Here is a 21367-nt window from a genome sequence, read left to right on the forward strand (position 1 = left end):
AGGTAAGTAAATTTCCGATGATGTGATAAAGTGCCCTTTTTAGAACGGAATGCATAAAGCATAGGTGATATGTCGAGGGTCTCTGAATCAACCTCGTATGTGAAATTTTACAAAATTCGAATAAACATTTTGAAGGCCGACTTTAAAGGGATAAGTTCGCTCTGTACACTCGAACCATTTCATTCCTGACCCACCGTAGAACGTTCTCACAATGAAATAAGTGCCACAATGAATTCCCTTGTTAAGCAATGCGAAGTCAGACTTTTTCTACGAAAAGGTTCCACAATGGGTCATAATTCAGTTAAAATAAATGGAATATCTGTCTTGCTCCTCCGCCAAGTAGTGAGGCCAAGTCGTGCGAAACAGCTACGTTTGTATTTTTTTCCAACTCAAACGTAGCTGTTTCGCACGACTTGGCCTCACTACTTGGCGGAGGAGCAAGACAGATATTCCATTTATTTTAACATGGACCTCCGCAAAGTAACGCCTGAATCTATACAGCATGATTCAGTTGTTTCGATAGTACATGTAGGTATCTCAACGTTTGTCAAATGTTTGTTTATTTATTTTGTATAAAGAGTTTACATATATCCGTGCAATTTTAGGTATAAATCCTAAAGAAGATATTCTAATTTCATAAAATTTCATTAGACGAGGTTGAGTAGGAGATATTCTTTATTTTCGAGCATAGAGAATTCTTTCTAAATTTTTATTTTATTTATGACTGTAAATCACAGAAAATCATTGGAACAGCGTACTAGATATAATATTCGTTTACAAATGTACAGTCAGCATCAAAAGTAAATGTACACTTTCGTAATTTGTCGTTTTACAGCCACGTAATAAACGCCATGCAAGATTGCCAGTGTGTCGATGCGACAGAGTAAAAAAGTGATCCGCTACTTTAGATGCTGACTGTACTACATTTAATGTAGTGCATAATGTATTTCTATCAGGAAAAGTCGGATCTCAATCGGAATACGACAGCACCCAAAGTGTCAATCAATTATTATTGTATTAAATTAGTGTAGTTTTTATGTAAATTAATATGGAGTTTTATTATTTAGTATTAAATGTCAAAATGAAAAATTTACTACTGAACGCAACTAATTGAGGGAGCACGAACGACAAATACGGACTTCCCCGATCATTTTTTCCAAAAACCATTATCGAACAGCAGGAAAACGAGCAGGCGGGTCACCTGATGGTAAGCGATCACCGCGGCCCATGGACACCTACAGCATTATTGGGACTGCGGGTGCGTTGCCGGTTGTATGTTAATTTATTGTCACAAATTAAAGTTACGAGTCACGTCACAATCAAAAATCAAATTAAGGTACCAAATAGATTTCGTTTCATTTTGTCACAATATTTATAGTAAGACTTACAATATCTCATAATTTTAAAGCTCATAAATTTACTTAATTTCTAATAAATGTAGTGTTTGTTCGGATACACAGGGTGTAACATTAATATCGGTCAGTATGAGAAAGTCTGAAACTATAATACATACGAAGATCCGTTCTTAGGAACCATGTCATTGATTTTAATAACAAGAAAAACTGCAACCATGCATTTTCAAAAACTTGTACTCGGCTCGGGAATCGAACCCGGATGTTTTGAAAATAAAATTTACATTATTAAAGAATATGAAATACAGTGCATTTTATTCATTCTAGATATCGTGTTTGATAGTAACATTTATTGCTTATGACCTTCATTACCGATATCGAAATAAAAATACTTAATGTATGTTTTATTTTTCAAAACGACCGGGTTCGATTCCCGAACAAGAGTAAAAGTTTTTTTTTTAAATGTATGCAGTTTTTCTTCTTATTAAAATCGATGACATGGTTCCTAAGAACAGATCTTCGTATGTCTTATAGTTTCAGACTTTCCCATACTGACCAATATGAATGTTACACCCTGTATACTTCCGCATATATATATCCGTTTTGGATAAAGATTGTATACAAAATAAGAAGGGCATTGTAATGCCGTTATTTTTCAATCATATTTTAAGTAGAATACAAGTCACAAACTTACAGATAGCGATTGCTGTGAACACAAAATTATCTATTTCTTAAAGAAAGTATCATTATATCCGATAAATACCACGTTTAATATCGTACAAGGTAGTAACTTGGACTACCAGACATACAGTGACAACGGACATTTTTTTTATGTAGTCATTAACTTCGTAAATACACATATCAGCTAAAGAGATTCAAAATGTTTACCACAACAAGCATCAGATCAATTCCAATAGTTTTAAATTAAAAATGATTATTATTTTCAAACGATGTTATGTTTAAGCATTCTGATTGGAGTCTGAGACGGACATAACCTCCTCCCCGTAGTCAAACTCGTCGTAGGCGAGGTCGTCTTCGTGAGCGTTGCCCGGCGAGTCTTTGCCGCCGGGGCACGCCAGACATCTGGAAATAACAAAGTAACAGTTTTCTAAGGGATGTGATCTAAATACAAGGTTTACCTAAACTGAAGGGATTTGTAAGGTAGTCATGCAGAAGCATCCAAAGACTAACCCCCTGTTTCACCATCCATTGATTAAATTTATCTGACGGATAAATTTGATGCCGTCTCTGTTTGTTTTGGTCGAATAGACCGAGACGACATCACATTTATCCGTCAAATTAAATTAATCAATGGGTGGTGAAACAGCCCCTTAGCGTTAAAATTGTTAAAAGGTTGATCGAAGACGAATAAAAAAGAAGGCGGAACACTGCCTACCTTTTGTAGAACCGTTTTGTCTCATTTTCAAACCCTCTTCTCTTCGTACCAAGTAACACCAGAGGATTCAAATATACAGAAGTTTCATTTATTAAGCTTTTATTTTAGATTCTATTAACACCAGTGCAGTTAAAATACGACCTGTACCTACCTAACTGCATGTTGAACCGGAATGAACGACAAAAATGTCATCATCATCATATCAGCCGTAAGTAGGACCTCCATTTGCATCGGTTAGAAGCAAACAAAAATGTTTAACCTTAACCTGATAATTCAAACCCTCATGTTTATTCATACGTACTTAAGCTGAGTGTCCTAAAGTGTATAAAATTCTTGGCTTTATTCGTAAAAATAATTAGTGGTGCGCATTTGTTCTGATTTTTATATTTTTTTATCAACTGGCGGCGAATAGATTATAAATTGAATGAAAAACGAGTAATAGGTAAATAAGTTAAGGTAGGTAAGATGTTTCAATTAGATAAATTGAATTGTAAGTGTACGTGATAGATTTGTACTACCTATTTATTTATTCTCTGGAAGTTCTGTGGTGATAGTAAAACTTTTCGAATAAAAAAAAGTTGTTTATTGGACAATTATTTAAATGAAACTTGCTAAACGTAAAATAAGTTCTCACTCTCCGGAAAGCTATAAAAGCCATGCTGCTAATCTGCAAACCATGCAGACTAGCAACCAGCTTACAAACTTGCAAACAATTAAATATCATAACACTACAGACTGACCACCTTATCTGTGAATCGAAAAAGTTTTAATGTCGTTCCCATAAAGTGTAGTTTTGTTTGGTTTGGTTCACAGATAAGTTGGTCAGTCTGTACTTAATGTCTGGATGCGTGTGGAGATGACGCATTGATTTTTACATAAATAATTATTAATGATTGGCAACACCTGCAAGTAACTTGATACGTGTGATCAATATGTTAATGCTAGGTGCGACCTCCGCCTGCTTCTGCGCAGGTGGCCGATTCGGGTACTAGTACCTACTTTATGGTGATGGTCTCTCCGTAAGCGCTTGACACGAAATCGAAACGACTGTGGAAATGACTCTAGGTCTCTACCCACTACACCGTGTATATCATACCATGACCGAGGACAGGAACGAAATGTCAAATGCATACATGACACGCGACGGCGACGGTTGATTATGAAACGTGCTAGTGGGCATAGTCCAAAGGCATAGTCTTATAATTTTCGATATAAAGAATATTTAGCCTTGACCCGTTGCTATTACAGTCGTGGTATGATACGGTGTAATGGGTAGCCTTCAAGCAGCAAAAGTACCAGGGCAACAGCCTGTTAGAGGCCACCCCAAAAAGTCTATTTTTAACCCCTGACGCAAAAAGAGAAGGTGTTTGTTTGAGGCATCGTAGCTCTTAAACGGATGGACCGATTTCGATGTGGTTTGCTTACGTGTGGGTGTCCTTGCGATGGTTTTTGACTATGTCTGATCACAATTGGTTCAGCCGTTTTTGAGTTATTGAGCACTACCCGTTACCCGCGACTCCGTCCGCGTTGACTTTGGTTATCGCTATCCCGAAGGAACTATGCAAATTTTCGGGATCAAAACTAGCCTATGTCCTTTCCCGGGACTCAAACTATCTGTATACCGAACTTCATCTAAATCGGTTCAGCGGGTTAAACGTGATGAAGTAAGAAAACAAACAGACTTACAAATTTTCGCATTTATAATATTATACGCAATGCGAATTAGTGCGATTAAAATTACATTGTCGGGGATTTTGAACTTTTCTAAGTTGGTTAGGTTATGGAATTTAAATAACCTAACTAATTTGGACTTGCACCGCATTAATTTTAACAGTCTTAGTCTTAGCTCCGTGTAGCTTGCTGAATAAAAACGATACCTTATTATCTCTGTTTAGGTATAAAAAAATTACAATGTTAAACTGGTATAAGCTCGGCAATTCCATACATTACACTCACTAACTACTAAACTGAGCTTTTTTTTTTTCAGCTTGTGAGCGGTAAATATTTGGCAGTGAGTGCAATTCGACAAATAAAGCAAGTTTTCGCAGAGTGTTACACAGCTTTCAGCGCCGCGGGCTATTTTCGCTTCGTCTGTTTACATAATCGGAATCGACAACACATTATAAATTGGCCAGGCGAATGTAAACCTTACCTGCTCTCGTTGAGGCCGTACGACAGGCATTTATCGCCTACACACTCGCAGCATCCGTCGTGGAACCATCTGAAAATTTGATTGAAAATAATATGTATATTAATAGTGCTCCTGGCAAAACAAACCTATGGAAATCGGAAGTAGCTTGTACTTATGGTGATTCAGAGACAGCGTTCTGAACATTGTTTCAGAAGTTCCTCTTTTCTTTCATTTACAAGTAACGCATCCTAATTTTCTCTGAGCGTTCCATTGCCACAAACACCCTGAAAGCCTTTACGAGAATGCCAACATGGCTGCATTATCATTTATCACCCATGCTGCCAAACTAGACTTTATTTTTATTCCTTCTCATTAAACATAGAGCACCTTGGTACTCATGCTGCCAAACTAGACTTTATTTTTATTCCTTCTCAAATTAAGGGTTAATGTACTTAAACATAGAGCACCTTGGTACTCATGCTGCCAAACTAGACTTTATTTTTATTCCTTCTCAAATTAAGGGTTAATGTACTTAACATAGAGCTCCTGGTACTCATGCTGCCAACTAGTTTAATTTTATTCCTTCTCAATTAAGGGTTAATGTACTTAAACATAGAGCACCTTGGTACTCATGCTGCCAAACTAGACTTTATTTTTATTCCTTCTCATTAAACATAGAGCACCTTGGTACTCATGCTGCCAAACTAGACTTTATTTTTATTCCTTCTCAAATTAAGGGTTAATGTACTTAAACATAGAGCACCTTGGTACTTGCTTGGTACCTATTATTTAGTGGCGCTAGTACCGTGAAGTCCTTTTGACAACTTTGACATTTTAGCCAATTGCAAGCACGGCTGTAACGACAAACAAACGGACGATACTATCACTATCTATCAATATTCTGACTGTCAGATAAGAACACTAACCAAAAAAAGTTGGAAAACCCCGGTTCAAAGTTCAATATCTCAAATACGGCTGAACCGATTTTGATAAAACATGTCTTAGAACATCGCCAGAAAACCTGCTTTTAAATAAAAAATCCGCATTCAAATCGGGTCACCCGTTTAAGAGCTACGGTGCCACAGACAGAAACACAGACACACATAGCGAACAAACTTATAACACCCCTCTTTTTGCGTCGGGGGTTAAAAAGTGTAATTGGTTACTTAGTTTGCCACAGAATAGCTACTTTTTATATGAGATTCCATGTTACGGGATGTATATCGTGATTACCTTTAATCTCCCGATATTTCAACGCAGTTGCAATGAATTCCGTAACAAATAGGTAGGTACCTATGTATATCTAACGTACCTAAATACAATTTGACTATATTTAATTACAGCTACTTTGGCTGACTATAAGAAGAAACATAATACATACATTAACAGCAGGGCTACTACGAAACTCGAAGTTCGTCTCGTTCGCTAATACGAGAGCGAGAGGGACGGTACGATACGAACTCCAAGTTTCGAGCTTCGTAGTAGCCCTGCAGAGCTAATTTAAAGTAAGTAAATCAAAATAAACGCTGGAATCAATCAATTAAGTACCTTAAACTATTGGCGCCCATGGAGAGGCAGGAGGCGCGGCACTTGTCGCTGGACATGCACTGCGACATGTAGGCGATGGTGCAGTTGAAGGTCACCACGTCACGACTCACCGGTTCCGACTCCTGCTCTATGCTCTCTGGAAACATATCAAATGATGTCAAACTACTACAAGCTATAAAAGCTAAAAATATTTTTTCTGACTTAACTTCGTTCACTAAAGTTTAACGGTTTAACGATCTTGTGCGTTTGTTGTGATGAGGATGGAATACGATTAGTTTAGTAGTTTGATTGGTGTAGAATTTCGTGAAAAATTGAGAAACATTAAATAGCAATTAATAGGAATAAGTTAATAACTAATGCGAACCTAATATTCTTGGATTGTTTCGTTAATACTTACAGAAATATGATATAGTATGTAAATAAGATGCAATTTGAATAATACGAAACAGGTGTTGTTTTAATTATGATCAGGCATAACATAACGTTAAATAATAGACTTAAAGATTTGTCATACTGTGTGCGTTTAATGTTTTGCGGTCCGCGGCGCGATGCTACCTACTCAAAATTTCGTTGCATTGTTAATTTAGTCAATAACTTTGTTTCGTGTAGGTAGATATTCAATACCTATACATATATACCTAGTGACTATTTTATATTACTTATGTGTAAATTTGTACCACAATCTCCTATTATTGACGGCAGGACGCGAATGAATTCAGTGTGACGTAATCCTAAAATCATTCTCAAATGCAAGAAGGATCAATATTGATCTAACGCGCTTTGAGCAGGTAGACAAAACATTCCACTATAATGAGTCACTTTATTCTCTCTGTGGGGTACCTTTTATTGCTTTCCGACTTGGAGGTCCCATTGTGAGATTTAACTGTTGTTGATAATCTTGTATAACTGTTAACTAGCTGTGGAAGTTTGCACTTATCTAATCAATAGCAGTAAATGGTGCTTCCTAGAAATGATAATGGGTCATTCTGAGTAGTAAGGGAAAATAGTATGTGAGCCTGAGATTAGACAAAACAGCACTTTGGTTGTGTATTAGTCTAAACTAATTTAATAAAGAGGTAAACTTCTCTTATTTGTATGTTGGGGTTAATATCTGGAACAACTGTGCTGATACAAAAAAAGCATTCTCTAATATAAGCTACCATTTTCCCAAATTGACACAGGCTCTTTATACCAGAAAATAAAAGTTTACTTATATACAACAAACTGATTAGAAAACTCTATCATAATAGAGGAGTTTGTTTACATACAACATCGAAAAAACAGTTTGAATACACATATTGCTGATTTTTGATAGCAAGTACTACCTGGAAAATTTTAGTAGTATTAGGCCATTATATGGTCTACTCTGAGAAAAAAATCTAGAGGTGTCACTACTTCACAACCACATAAAAAATGTGTCCTTTTTTATTTGGTCTTTTTTTCTTTTTTTATATGATCTAGTATTCGTTTTTTGGGTGACATTGGCGACCAGATGGCCTAGTGGTTAGAGAACCTGACTACGAAGTTTGAAGCTCATGTCCGGGCAGATATTTGTATGAAAAATACGAATGTTTGTTCTCGGGTCTTGGGTGTTTAATATGTATTTAAGTATGTATCTATCTATATAATTATATTTATCCGTTGCTTAGTACCCATAACACAAGCTTTGCTAAGCTTACTTTGGGACTAGGTCAATTGGTGTGAATTGTTCTGTGATATTTATTTATATTTATATTTATAAGTAAATCTATATACAGACCGTTATTTCAAAATTTGAAGCAAATTGCTTGAATACATCCCAAACAAAATACATTATAGGAAATCTTTAAAAAAATTGTAAGTCAAAAACTGTCACAAGTAGGTTGTTCATACTCAGCATAAATATTCTTCACTAAGTATAAGAGGTACTAAAAAAAAAACCAAGCCTATTTGATCTAAGGGCCGACTTGGCATGGAAACCCGACTATGGCCTTTTAGAAATAAATAGATCCAAATTGCTGAATAAAGTCTGAGACATTGTCTAAAATAAAATAAAACAATAAATTTTCTTTTATCTATGTGATGCATTTTATTGGACACAAACTAGATAGAAATATAGCACAATATTAGACAGAGAAATGTTTTTTTTAATCCATAACTGCTAAATGTTTAGACAGGCAGATCTTAGTTCTTAGACAATGTTCTCTACTTACATGTGTAGCCTGTGTTAATAGCAAAGAAGTACTATCTTTCTAGTTGTTTTGTTTTTAGAAGCAGTTTAGCAGCTCCAGACATTATTCCAGCATATAAGCAAAGACAAAAACTATATGTTTTTGGCATATTTCTAGAGATATTCCAAATTTTATGTTAATCATTGAATCATTTTAGTCATTGAAGGCAAACTTGAGAAAATATGTAGAATTAACTTACGTAAATGATACACCAACTGCTTATCCGAAGCTGGTCTGTAGGCTGAGATGTCAATATCTACGGGATAGGTAATGGACAGCCACCGTTTTTGTGGATCTGGGTCACCAGTTAATGCTTTGAACAAACCGGGGATTCCATCGGCAAGTTCCTCCACATATGAAGTTTTGGATAAAGCATTCTGAGTCTCATTTGGTTTTGGGCACATATCTGAAAAATAGAAAGATATGATGTTGAAAATCAACAGATTCTGCTTTATTATGACATTAAAGATACTGATGACATCCATAATAATGTGATTTCCTTATCAGCTTAATTTAATCTCAACATCTGTTGTTTAAAACAATTACAGTGCATGTAACTAGTTACTTCATAATGAGCAAGGTTTTACAAGAGGGAAGTGCCTTTCGGCATTTGATTTTAAAGGGAACAAAATATAATGTTTGAGCATGTTTCACTAAACCATTAAAATAAGTTTTTTTTTCTTTCCAACCAAATTTTTTTTTTAATTACCATTTTCTTTCAAACAAAGTATTTGATTAAAAGAAAAAACCATTTACCAACGCAGCTGCAGCATTCACTGTACAAGTAGCTCAAACAGTTGAAACAGTCCTTGCAGCACGAACAATCCTTGAGATCGCATTTGCAGGACTGAGTTAACATGCACTTTGACACGACGCTGGCACAAATAGCTTCGTTACACGCGAATATTATGGGCAGGGCTAACAAAACAGCCAAAGCCAACACACAAAACGATTTAAGAGCCATGGCAGAAAACGAGTTCCACTTTCAGATACCTATCTAAACAATGCCAAGCTTTTAACACTTCAATTTTAGATAAAGTACATCACTTAGAAAACACGTGTTAACTTAATTATACTTTAAGGGCAAATAAACAAATTCCGATCTTCCCATTTATCTGCGAAATTGACAGATACGAGACTACATGCGTCTGCGCAACTTGAAGTATGAAATGAAAATAAAATAAAACAAGTTAAACAAGGATAGGCTGACGCTTGTTTTTTCGGTTCGTTTGTTAGTGATGTCTCGCTTTAGCTCCAAACGTTATCCAAATGTATGAGAGAGATATAATGATATGGCCTTGTCCTGTCTAGTTTGATTGACTGCTTGGCTGGCTGTCAACGTCAACGATTGATTGAACAATAGAATGAAAGAATGAATGAAATAGGAGTAAATTGCCAGTAACAAAAAACCAATGTTTGAGCCACCTTTAAAACTGCTCCAAAAAAATTTGGCCCTCAAATGTATACAGAATCGGTAATTTTGTATGAAGGGTGGGCCAAATTTTGCGCCGCTGATTATAGTTTAATAAACTAAAATTACGCTTTAAGGTGCGAACATACTATTTAACCCCCGATGCCACACCACGCTTGCAAACGCCATCTAATGCGTGTCAGTAGTAATCGGTCCCATATAATTTGTTAAGCTCAGTAGGGCTACTATGAAACTCGAAACTCGAAGTTCGTATCGTACCTTCCCTATCGCTCTAGTATTAAATAGTATAGGTAAGTGTCGGAGGGATCGCACGACACGAACTTCGAGTTTCGTAGTAGCCCTGCAGACTAGGTACTCAGAGAATGGGTCAGCAGGGCTACTACGAAACTAGAAACTCGAAGTTCGTGTCGTGCGGCGAAACACTTTTTTATTGCGTTGACTCATACAAGTACTTACCTACTCGTACTCATGTTATTATTAATTAAGTTACTAGATATTAAAATATTAATAAATAGTACCTAGATTTAGCAAAGCACTGTTTAAGAAGAAACTGAATCTCAATTGGACTGAACTGAGATAAATTTACTGGGAAAAGGTTCCACGCTTATTCCACAATGGTAGGTACAGTAATTCTTATAATATGCAATAGTTCTAATTGGATAATGCTGGATCCGTACTAAAACTTCAATAATGTAGGTAACGCATGCGCTGCGGAAACTCTTCTTAAAGATAGAACAAAAAAAATTATCCACAATATTAAAGAAAAAACTGCGATACCGCACTACTTTTTTACACTAAAAAAGTTGATAGAAATGCCGACTAAAATCTGATCAGACCATTTTATTCATACCTATTAATCGAAGAATCGACGACCGGATGGCCGAGTAGTTAGAGAACCTGACTACGAAGCTTAAGGTCCCGGGTTCGAATCCCGGCCGGGGCAGATATTACGAATGTTTGTTCTCGGGTCTTGGATGTTTAATATGTATTTATCTATATAAGTATGTTTATCCGTTGCCCAGTGTCCAATAGTACAAGCTTTGCTTAGTTTGGGACTAGGTCAATTGGTGTCAAGTGTCCCATGATATTTATTTATTATTATTTATAATCCTTATCTAAATAAATGATTTCATATTCAAGACTGTTTCAATACCTGTAGATTACTTTTTGAATTATTTATTCAAATCGGACGTTCCATTCAAAAGACATTAAGAATATAAAAATACCTATCAATCTAACCAAAAAATGTATTTACGTCGACGCGCCCCGGCTTCGCGCGGGTCGGGTGTAGTTTTTGGGAAATGGAGACGTGTGTGAAGTGCCCTTTTTAGGGTTCCGTACCCAAAGGGTAAAAACGGGACCCTATTAATAAGACTCCAATGTCCGTCTGTTTTTCACTAGATCTCGTGAACCGTGATTATCGTATCGCTATAACAATAAATACTAAAAACTGAATTAAGTAAATATTTAAGTTCGGCTCCCTACAAACGTGTTTTTTATTCGTTTTAGCTCGATATTAATAACCGCAACAGGTAGACGCTTGAAATATTCACAAAATATTTAGTTGTACCTATAGGTTCACTATAATAATAAATAATTAAATTAAAATAAGCCGTGGTGGCCTAGTGGTTTGACCTATCGCCTCTCAAACAGAGGGTCGTGGGTTCAAACCCCGGCTCGCACCTCTGAGTTTTTCGAAATTCATGTGCGGAATTACATTTGAAATTTACCACGAGCTTTGCGGTGAAGGAAAACATCGTGAGGAAACCTGCAACAAACCTGAACCTGAAAAGCAACTATCGGACTGCTTCTGCTTGACATTAATAGTTAATAGCCCGAAGGTAGATATTATATTGCAGGGTTTTTAGGTTATTTATGGTGGCGTGAGGGAGTCCGGCGGAGCTATAGTGGCAGTAGAGTAAAACAAGATTTTAACTAGGTATATTTTATTCTTTTAGGGTTTCGGAGCCAAAATAGCAAAAATATATATACTTATAGTTTCGCCATGTCTGTCTGTCTGTCTGTCTGTCTGTCCGTCCGCAGCTTTGCTCAGGGACTATCAATGCTAGAAATCTGTAATTTTGCACGAATATATATTATGTGAACTATGCCGACAAAATGGTACAATAAAAATTCAATTTTTTTTTTTTAAGCGTACTTACCTCCCATAGACGTAAAGTGGGACTAATTTTTTTTTCTCATCCAACCTTGTAGTGTGGGGTATCGTTGGATAGGTCTTTTAAAACCATTAAGGGTTGCTAAAACGATTTTTCGATTTAGTGATTTGTTTGCAATAGGACTGGATATGGTAAGAGGAACATTCTATCAGAGGGAGCACGACTATATAATGACCTGCCTGTTGAAGTTAAAAAGTGTAGGTAATACATTAGGCATGTTTAAAAGTAAACTTAGAGATTATATTAGGTTAAGGTAAATTAGATGTTACGATTAGCTGGAAAATCTTACTAAAGATATTATTTGTCTAATTTTAAGCTCATTGTAAGTGAGTGAACATTGTTCTTTATGAGTAATAAAGTCTTTAAACCTAAATATTCAATTTTAAAGTGCAAATTTTCATTACAATCGAGCGTCCCCACTCTAAAATCTAAACCGGTTGGTGGAAAAATTTAAAAAAATTCAGGATGATAGTAAGTATATCAAACTTACAAGGAAAACTATAACGGTTAAGTTGGCTTGAAAATTATTAGTAAGTAATTTAAAAGCAAATAGCAGCCTAAGGTATAAAATTTACCTAAACTTGGAAGATTCCGTATAAAATACGAAATCTTTAGAAAAATATTGCTTATTTTTTTCGTAATGGCTACGGAACCCTATTTTGGGCGTCTCCGACACGCTCTAGGTCGGTTTTTATTTTCATCGATTATATTAACTACTCGTAACCTATCGACACATAAGTATTCAACAAAGAAATTTGTAAATAAGTATACACCTAATATAAATAGGGGTAAACGTCTGTGGTAGGAATCCTATGATTCAGTGCTCACGTTCAGTGTTTAATGATAGTAAATAAAAGTATAGGGACATAGGTACTGATAGCTTTAATAAGTTATTACTTATAGCATCAGCATCTGTGCATGTGATCACGTGAGTTACTTCTACTTAGTTATTTGCATGCAATGCAGCCAATGCAACTTGCAGCAGCCATAACAAACTAGAGTAGGTAGGTACTAAACTTACCTACTCAAAAGATAACGCTAATGTTCGTCTGTGTATCAATCTCAGACGGATCCGCCTCAGACGGAGGACAAAAGGCAACCGTTCATTGTTAAGTCACTAAGTAATTCGTAGCCGTGTAGCAACGAAAACAAAATTAAACGTAAACAGAAACTTGCGTGACTGGTCTGCTAACAAGACGAGCGGCGCGGGCGCGGGCGCACCGGTGCCGCGCCCCCATTCGACGCTATGGCGCTGCGCTCGCAACTCCTGCGCAAAGGTAATCCCAATAAAATTCTATTCCTACATAATTTAATTATTAAAAAAAAAACTAGGGGCATAATTCTATCAAAAATAGTGAATGTAGTAGTAAATCTTCAGTCTTGTGTAGTTAGTAGTAATGTTTTTCAAGTATGATGTCATGAAGGCCAAACATGAAGACATAACTCCTTTTCAATAAGTACGTACCTAGTGTTTTAATATATACCAGACGTTATCCTTTACAGGAAACGTAATAAAATATGTGAATTTATGTGCGGTTTTTCACAGTGTTCATTATTTAAAGTATCAGCTAAAGCTCTATTTTAAAGTGTTTGTTTGTTTGTTTTTTATTGCGGTAAAACTACCTGTACAGTTAAAACTTCCGGGATTAAAGCTGGAATTAAAGTAGTACAGTATAGAAAAAAAATCGCACTTAGGTAAGTATAGGTCAGTGATTGCATAAAGTCGATCAAGAAAGTGCTCTACCAGATTAGGTATTGTGACGTCAAATTTTATGTAAGTTAAAATTATATAAATACAATTATTAAAAAAAACACGACTTTGTGCACATGAAAACAAGAGCGGAGATATTTTTATTGTTTACTCATAATAACCCGTTGATGTAGCCCCAAAGTAAGCGTTAGCTTAATTTAGAATTACATATTAAAGACACTCAAAACCATTTTAGTAAGCCCAAACACGGTTAGGTTATCTACGTTATTCTGTTTTGGAAATTCAGCATCTAGATTCCGGCTACATCATTAGATCAGGTCGATGGGACCATATTATTGTATTATCATCAACATTACGTCACAGTTACAAGTACCTAAGTAAAAATTAGGTCATTACATTCCATTACAAACTTACATGGGCACGGGTACATACGTGGACCTTAATAAATAGGTAAATAAAACCATACAAGCGAGTATTGGGCCACGCGCAGTATAGGGTTCTATACTAATATGTGGCCAATATTCTATATTATTATTCATAAATTAGCACTTTAAGCTTATTATTTTGCAAACGGACCCTAAACCGAAAAATGGTCTTAGTAAACATAGTGAACCTACAATGTTTTTACATGACCTTTCTAACGATGTACCTATTACAGATTTAGATAAAAATTACTAGAAAAATATTAAAGAAAAAATATACAAGAGTTCGGACTACTAACTACTACGGAACCCTAAAGAAACAGCGCATAGGTATTGAGTAAGTTCGATTTAAACAATGGGATGGAAAATAATTTGTTGGTTGGCTATTTACCTACCCGCTTTATTGTAATAGTTGCACTTGATAGCGTAAGCGCAGTAAGCAGATAAGGAATATTTTAATGATGCATTACCTATGTATGATTTATTTTATTACCAAAATAGTACCAATTTATAAATTTGGTTGTACTACTTAATTATTCAGAATTTAGTACCTAGTCTAGTCAAGATTCCATCGCAGCGATTACTGGAAATACTCGGCTCTACCTACTCTACATAGAATTCGCATACTACGAAGTTTTTGATAACGTAATGACAACATTTCATACCATTTTTGAGAAAAATTAAATAATTCAGGTTTTACGAACTACATTATGGCATTACCTGTATACCTAGTGCCATCCACGAAGACGCGCGATTTTGACAAAATTAGAAATTAATGACATTGTAATAAGAACCACGGCACGCGTCATCGTGAATGACTCTACTTATACAATTGTATTTTGTTTGTTTCCTTTTGTACAATAAAGAGTTTACATACATACGTATATACACCTCTATAGTTATCTTATCTTGCAACTTTTAATTAACATTTAAATCCTCCCGAGCACAAGGTGATTTAAACATAAGGTTCCAATAGATGGCATCTTTAATCTTATGTCATTAGCAATAGAGATGATAGCATGGTGTCGTCTATTGGGCATTAGCGTGTCGAGCGAGCACTCAGACGTTTACCTGAAAGGTCCTTATCAAATAACGTTGCCGTCGGTCCGACATCGCTTCGGTAGCTCAATGGAAATGAATGAGGCTTCACTTCGCATATTTTCACACCCGTTGCCAAACACGACAATGTAACATATTAGAGGCTCATTGACGTACAACTAACGTGACGGTGTCAGCTAACCTTGAGAGCCTTTGCAGTAGCTATAATAATACTTACTTAATTGAAAAATTGTTAGAAGATCGCGTAATTTATCGTAAAGTGCTGTGCCCTGGATTTGTAATTTGCTTTAGGTAGGTACTTATATTTTTAGGTATTTATATAGAAGAGCGACGACGGTAAGATCGCGGGATCGCGGTGGATGCGGAAAGCACAAGTCAAGACAGGTCCGAGTGGAGAGCCTTGGGGGAGGCCTATGTCCAGCAGTGGACGTTTTTCGGCTGACATGATGATGATGACTTATATTTTGCTAGACTCTAGCTAGAGGGAGTAAGCTAATGATTAGACTTGGTATTTTACATAGTCACATTGCTGCATAAACAACTATTTCGTTAGTAAGATTGACTAGATCAACAGCAGCGATCCACAGATCGATCGCGATTGATTGGAGTAGAGCGTAGGCAAAAACTGTTTCGTATAATTTTCACTAAATTGCGGGTTTATATATTATAAAATAATCTATAAATTGGCACAAGAATGATCCCCTAGTAGTTCATAAATGATCATGCTAATAACAGGAAAAGCTGATGTAATGAACGCGATAGAGCACAAATATTTAAATGCAATTTCTCTGATGGAATAAAATAAATGTAACAATTAATTAATTACGAGTATTATCGAGTAGGGATAGAGTATCGAATCAGTAGGTCCCTTAGTATAATAAGTTTTGGTATAAAATACGTCTCGGTCATGTCGCGTTTAAAATCTCAATTTATATGGAAACACGAACAACGCCTAAGCGGAACGTTTAATCTTCATGTTTCCATAAAATTGATTTTAACGCGAAACGCGATCGAACGTATTTTGTGGGACCGAAAATACACTAAGGCACAGAGTCACTAGGGCGGCAAAAATTTAATATCCTATAGGTGAAACTTAAGTAAAAAAAATACCTCTATGTATAAGTAGTAACGTGTCCGTATAAACAAACTGACATTCCAATTCGAAGAATCACTTAAGCTCCATATTAACACTAGGACTACCAACAAGGGTATTTTCTTAAGTTTTTCACCTATACTGGCGGCAAATTTATAAATCTGGCTCTGCTTATGTAACAAAGTGTCTTCATTCATTCGCGAAACTAGAGTAAATACGATCGGGGCACCTTATATACTCTTTGGGCATCTATCATAGTTTATACCCTAGTACATTTTAAATTTAATTCGGATGTCCACAGTATTCACAACAAATGGCAACCAAGTTCGGCAGTTACACGAGCTGAAAGGGGCCGAGCGAGCAGGCGTGGCCAGACTGAGGGAAGTTCTCGAAGATCGTCTACAGGACATTAAGCGAGCCAAGACCTTCAAACATGAGAGAGTGATCTCATCACCCAGGATACTAAGGTAGTAACAGTCGAAATCGTTTGTTTTCTGTCCACCGTGGAACGTTCTCACAGTGAGTGCCACAATGATTTTACTTGCCAGGTAATGCGATGTTATTAAACCACACTTCTCGTAAACGATTCCCAAAGTGTGCTCTGGGAGTTGCCAAACTTGTGACAGTGAAACGGCAATAAAGATCTAGAGTGGCGATCACGAACTGGAAAACTCCCAACAAGATGGACCGACGATCTGGTAAAAAGTAACAGGAGAACCATTTGGCCGCGGGAAGCGCAGCTGCGCAGGACCGATCGTTGTGGAACTCTTTTGGGGAAGCCTCTTTTGACCAGCAGTGGACGTTTATCGGCTGATATGATGATGATGATACTCTTATTAAGTACTTTGACAGTAGAGTCGCGTGACCTTATGGAGGAACCAATTTTGAATAACGGACAATTAACTCTTTCGGTAAACAAGTAATTTTCTAATTGAAAAATGCCTAAACTTTTCTTAAATAATGACAACAACGGAAAAGGAATCCTAGTTTTATCTTAAACGTCGAATCACGACTAGCCGACCGCTCCGTATAGAAAATGTAAACATTCAAATGTTTCTATTATAGAAGTAATGCTTACAGAAAAAAACTAAACACCTGAAGTAAATATTTATAGGTACTGCAGCCGTGAACGTCCAACACTAACATGAAATTATTATCGCTCTATTTCACGTGGATCAGATATCTTAACTGGTCATTTAGTTACGGGCAATTATTTCATGTTTCCTAAAATGTAGAACTAGCTAGGGTATAGGTAATAGGAGGACTTGATAAATGGTAATGGTATTTACGTTAAATTCCAGGTGAAGGTGAAGGGAGCGGAAGGTGAATTCCTGAATTTTTGCGCAAATAACTATTTAGGATTATCGGTAAGTAGAAAAGTCCCCACCTACGTAATGCAATTAATTTGGGAGTGTTGTTAATTGGTATCATTATACGTGTCAATTACTTAGTTTAAGTAACGTCAGGGTAGCTTGATAGATTTTGTTGTTCTATATCGTTTTGAAGTGAATTATATTTTTTTTTACTACTTTTTTTTCAACTTGCAATGTTTATCTATACGTTTATTTATTTATACTAGTAAATACCTATACGTTTTAAGATCAAACATTTTGTCTAGGTACTTACCTACTTCTAGTGGTCGTAATGAGTTGAAATTTGATACGGATATGAAGTTTGGCTGACAATTCAAGTACTACAATCAACAAAAATACAGTCAGCCAAAATGGTTGCATCAAAATTTCACTGCAACTATGTTTATGATGAATTTTTACTGTTTTTTAAATATTTTACTCGTAATCAATCGCGTCTAGTAGAAGATCCGAACTTGAAAAGATCTTCACCGGTCTGATAATAGAATGAATTGTATTAAAAAATAAATTAGTATTTTAGAAAATATATTAGAAATGATTTTGGTAAAAAATCCTGGACAGGCAATTTTTTTTCATTTGTTTTTAATGATTTTTAATTAAATGCAGACAACCCTATATCAACCTGTTCACAATAAAACAGCGCTTACGTTAATATACAATTTTTCTATTATCTAACTAATCAAATGACAGTAACTGGCATCGACATAATAACTGGTAAAGTTTATACCTGGCAACCCAATAGTTCGTCCAGTAAACAATAGCAAACCCAACGTCTACATATTCTATATGTATTATACTTTTAAGTTAATGTAAAATTGTCTATCTCGGCGATGCAACAAAAATTAATTAAAAACATTTTTTTAATAATTAAAAATAGCCTGTCCAGGATTTTTTTAGCAAATCCATTTCTAATATATTTTCTAAAATACTAAATTTATTATAAAATACATTTCATTATATTATCAGACTGATAAAGATCTTTTCAATTTCGGATCTTAAACTAGTCCCTGTTTCGTTTATTTGCAGAATCATCCCGAAGTGGTGGAAGCAGCAAGGGAGGGCTTACGCAAATATGGCGCTGGTCTTAGTTCCGTGAGATTTATTTGCGGAACTCAAACTTTACACAAGGTTAGTTGACGTAGTGAACGTTGCAGGAATCCAATAAGGACGCTAGCGTTTATCTCGAACATAAAGCAATCATCCCTGTCGCTCTCGCATACTGGTTCGAAAGGAATAAAAAACCACTTTGTAAGTATATAGTTACAGTATAGCTTAAAAGAAACTTAAACCTTTATTATTTGTCACTGTCTAGTAAAAAGTTTTAAACTTTCCCAGGATTGTTGCTTACTTTACTGCGGTAGAGTACTAAATGGGTTTAGCTTATTTGCTACCAAATGTTATTGTGAATAAGTACTTAAAATTTGACTGGACTTTTAAGGAAAACCGGTCAAGGAAAACCGTCATTTAAGTTTGTCTGAGATGTGTTTCCGTTCTTTGTAATAAGACCGTTACTGTCTACTGAAATCTAATAAACAACTCACCAAATGTTTGCTTTATTTTGTCAGGAACTAGAACACAGATTGGCGCAATTCCATGGTCGGGAGGATGCCATCCTGTATGGCTCGTGCTTCGATGCTAACGCTGGGCTATTCGAATCCATGCTGACGCCAGAAGATGGCGTGTTTTCTGATGCGCTCAACCACGCCTCCATCATTGACGGAATACGGCTCTGTAAAGCACAAAAGCACCGCTATCCACACAGGGACTTAAGTGGTAGGTTTCTTTTAATAACATGACTTTAGCCTCCAATACATACCTTCTCCAATTCATTAGATAGAGTCAAAGTCAAAAAAATTCACGTTCATCATCAACACAGAATGTTCGACTCCCATTTTCAAAACTTCACGAAATATTCGGTATCTCAACAAGAAGACAATATAAACCATGGAATATTTTGACAGAATTAGAGCACCTGCTAGCACACAGCGATGCTCGCATCAAACTGATAGTGACGGATGGAGTTTTCTCCATGGACGGCAACGTGGCACCGCTTCCGGGACTACGTGAACTGGCCGACAAATACCGCGCGCTGTTGTGCGTTGACGACAGTCACGCTACTGGCTTCTTCGGGGCTACAGGCCGGTATGTGGACCATTCTTCATAACTGTAATCGAACACAGACAGCTCGACCACTGCTGAACAGCTGAATATAGTCTCTCCAGCAAAGACGGGAAAGGGTTGCACGCTTTCCTCGCTCCACTGCTGCTCTCGAAATTATCATATCTGAATCTTGTGGCTTCAACTCAAAAGGGGCTGTCTTAGAAGAACTGCGTGTTCTCGATCGATGGTCACCATTGCTAACCTTTTCAAGACACAATTTATAGAGCTGGCCCTTATAAAACGGAGTAGTCGCTCTGCGTCAACAAATGGTAGAGACTAACCTAACCAACTAAAAGTTGGAAAACCCCGACTTTTTCACTTCAAAGTTCAATATCTCAAAAATAAGACTCAGATCCTCGACTAAGATAACATCGCTGAATCCAAGGGAGAAGCTATACGAGTATAAGGGAGAAGCCAGCGCTACCCTCAATCATTACTGTTAAGTACATGTGATTTATTATTTAGGCACGATTAGTGAATCTTTTACCTCTTATTCCAGGGGTACCGAAGAATACTGCGGCGTAATGGGCGCAGCCGACATCATTTGCTCAACGTTGGGCAAGGCTGTAAGTGGCTCGGCAGGAGGGTACACCACGGGCCCAAAGAACTTATCACCCTGCTCCGGAATGTCTCGCGCCCGTATCTGTTCTCTAATGCGCCCCCGCCACCTGTAGTGGCTGCTTCCTTGAAGGTAAAGAATTAATACGATCTCTTCTTCAATGTTCTATAAAGATTTAGCCCTCTAGACACTGAAATGTAATGCACTAGTCCTGTGTTAACCGACATACTCTTCTTCGATAGCTCGAATTATTACATACAGTTTCAGGGGAAGGAGTCCAAGCATGGTATAACACGATAAGGGACAATTTACCTTGATTGATGGAACCCGCGTGGTCTTGATGATGCCGCCGCCGAGTGGAGCCGCCGCCGTGGCCCGGGCCGAGTTCTTGTGGATGTTTGGGCTTGTTTTGTGTAATTGTTATGTAGTATCACTACACCACACATCACAATCTTAACTTAAATCGTTATAATGTTTTTATTAACGAAGAGTGACTTGGAACACACGCCGTCCGACCGATCCGCCGCAAGAACAGTAGTTCCTTTTTCACTCACGGCGCCACCGTCGCCTTGTGAAGCGCGGGAGGCAAATGTTGCCAACTTCAAGCCCTCCAATTATCCCCTATTGAAGGAATAACATGCTTGGACATACACTCCCCCCCGAACCAAGGTATAGCTTGGTTGACCTAATCATCAAGGGGAAGTTTGCTAAGTTTAGACACGGGTCTGATTAAGGTACTCTTTTGAG

The 21367-nt window shown here is 36.8% G+C and overlaps 2 protein-coding genes across 2 annotated transcripts; one reads left to right on the forward strand and one right to left on the reverse strand.

Moving 5' to 3' along the window:
• Window positions 1-731: 731 nt before the first annotated feature.
• Window positions 732-9940, reverse strand: cv (twisted gastrulation BMP signaling modulator crossveinless). The gene is made up of 5 exons (XM_074097504.1): window positions 9394-9940; window positions 8837-9043; window positions 6428-6563; window positions 4901-4969; window positions 732-2435 (listed from the first exon to the last, which is right to left on the reverse strand). The coding sequence occupies exons 1-5, from the start codon at window positions 9599-9601 to the stop codon at window positions 2312-2314; spliced, it is 744 nt and encodes a 247-aa protein (XP_073953605.1). The 5' UTR covers window positions 9602-9940; the 3' UTR covers window positions 732-2311.
• Window positions 9941-13330: 3390 nt separating this feature from the next.
• Window positions 13331-20800, forward strand: LOC141434621 (2-amino-3-ketobutyrate coenzyme A ligase, mitochondrial-like). The gene is given in 9 exon segments (XM_074097047.1): window positions 13331-13523; window positions 16833-16985; window positions 16988-16998; window positions 17833-17898; window positions 18928-19029; window positions 19467-19674; window positions 19863-20043; window positions 20561-20652; window positions 20655-20800. Coding segments are annotated over 9 exon segments (954 nt in total). The 5' UTR covers window positions 13331-13492; the 3' UTR covers window positions 20765-20800.
• Window positions 20801-21367: the final 567 nt, after the last annotated feature.

The sequence above is a fragment of the Choristoneura fumiferana genome, chromosome 14 (genome assembly GCF_025370935.1).
Source record: "Choristoneura fumiferana chromosome 14, NRCan_CFum_1, whole genome shotgun sequence".
In the NCBI taxonomy this organism is placed as follows: Eukaryota; Metazoa; Arthropoda; class Insecta; order Lepidoptera; family Tortricidae; genus Choristoneura; species Choristoneura fumiferana.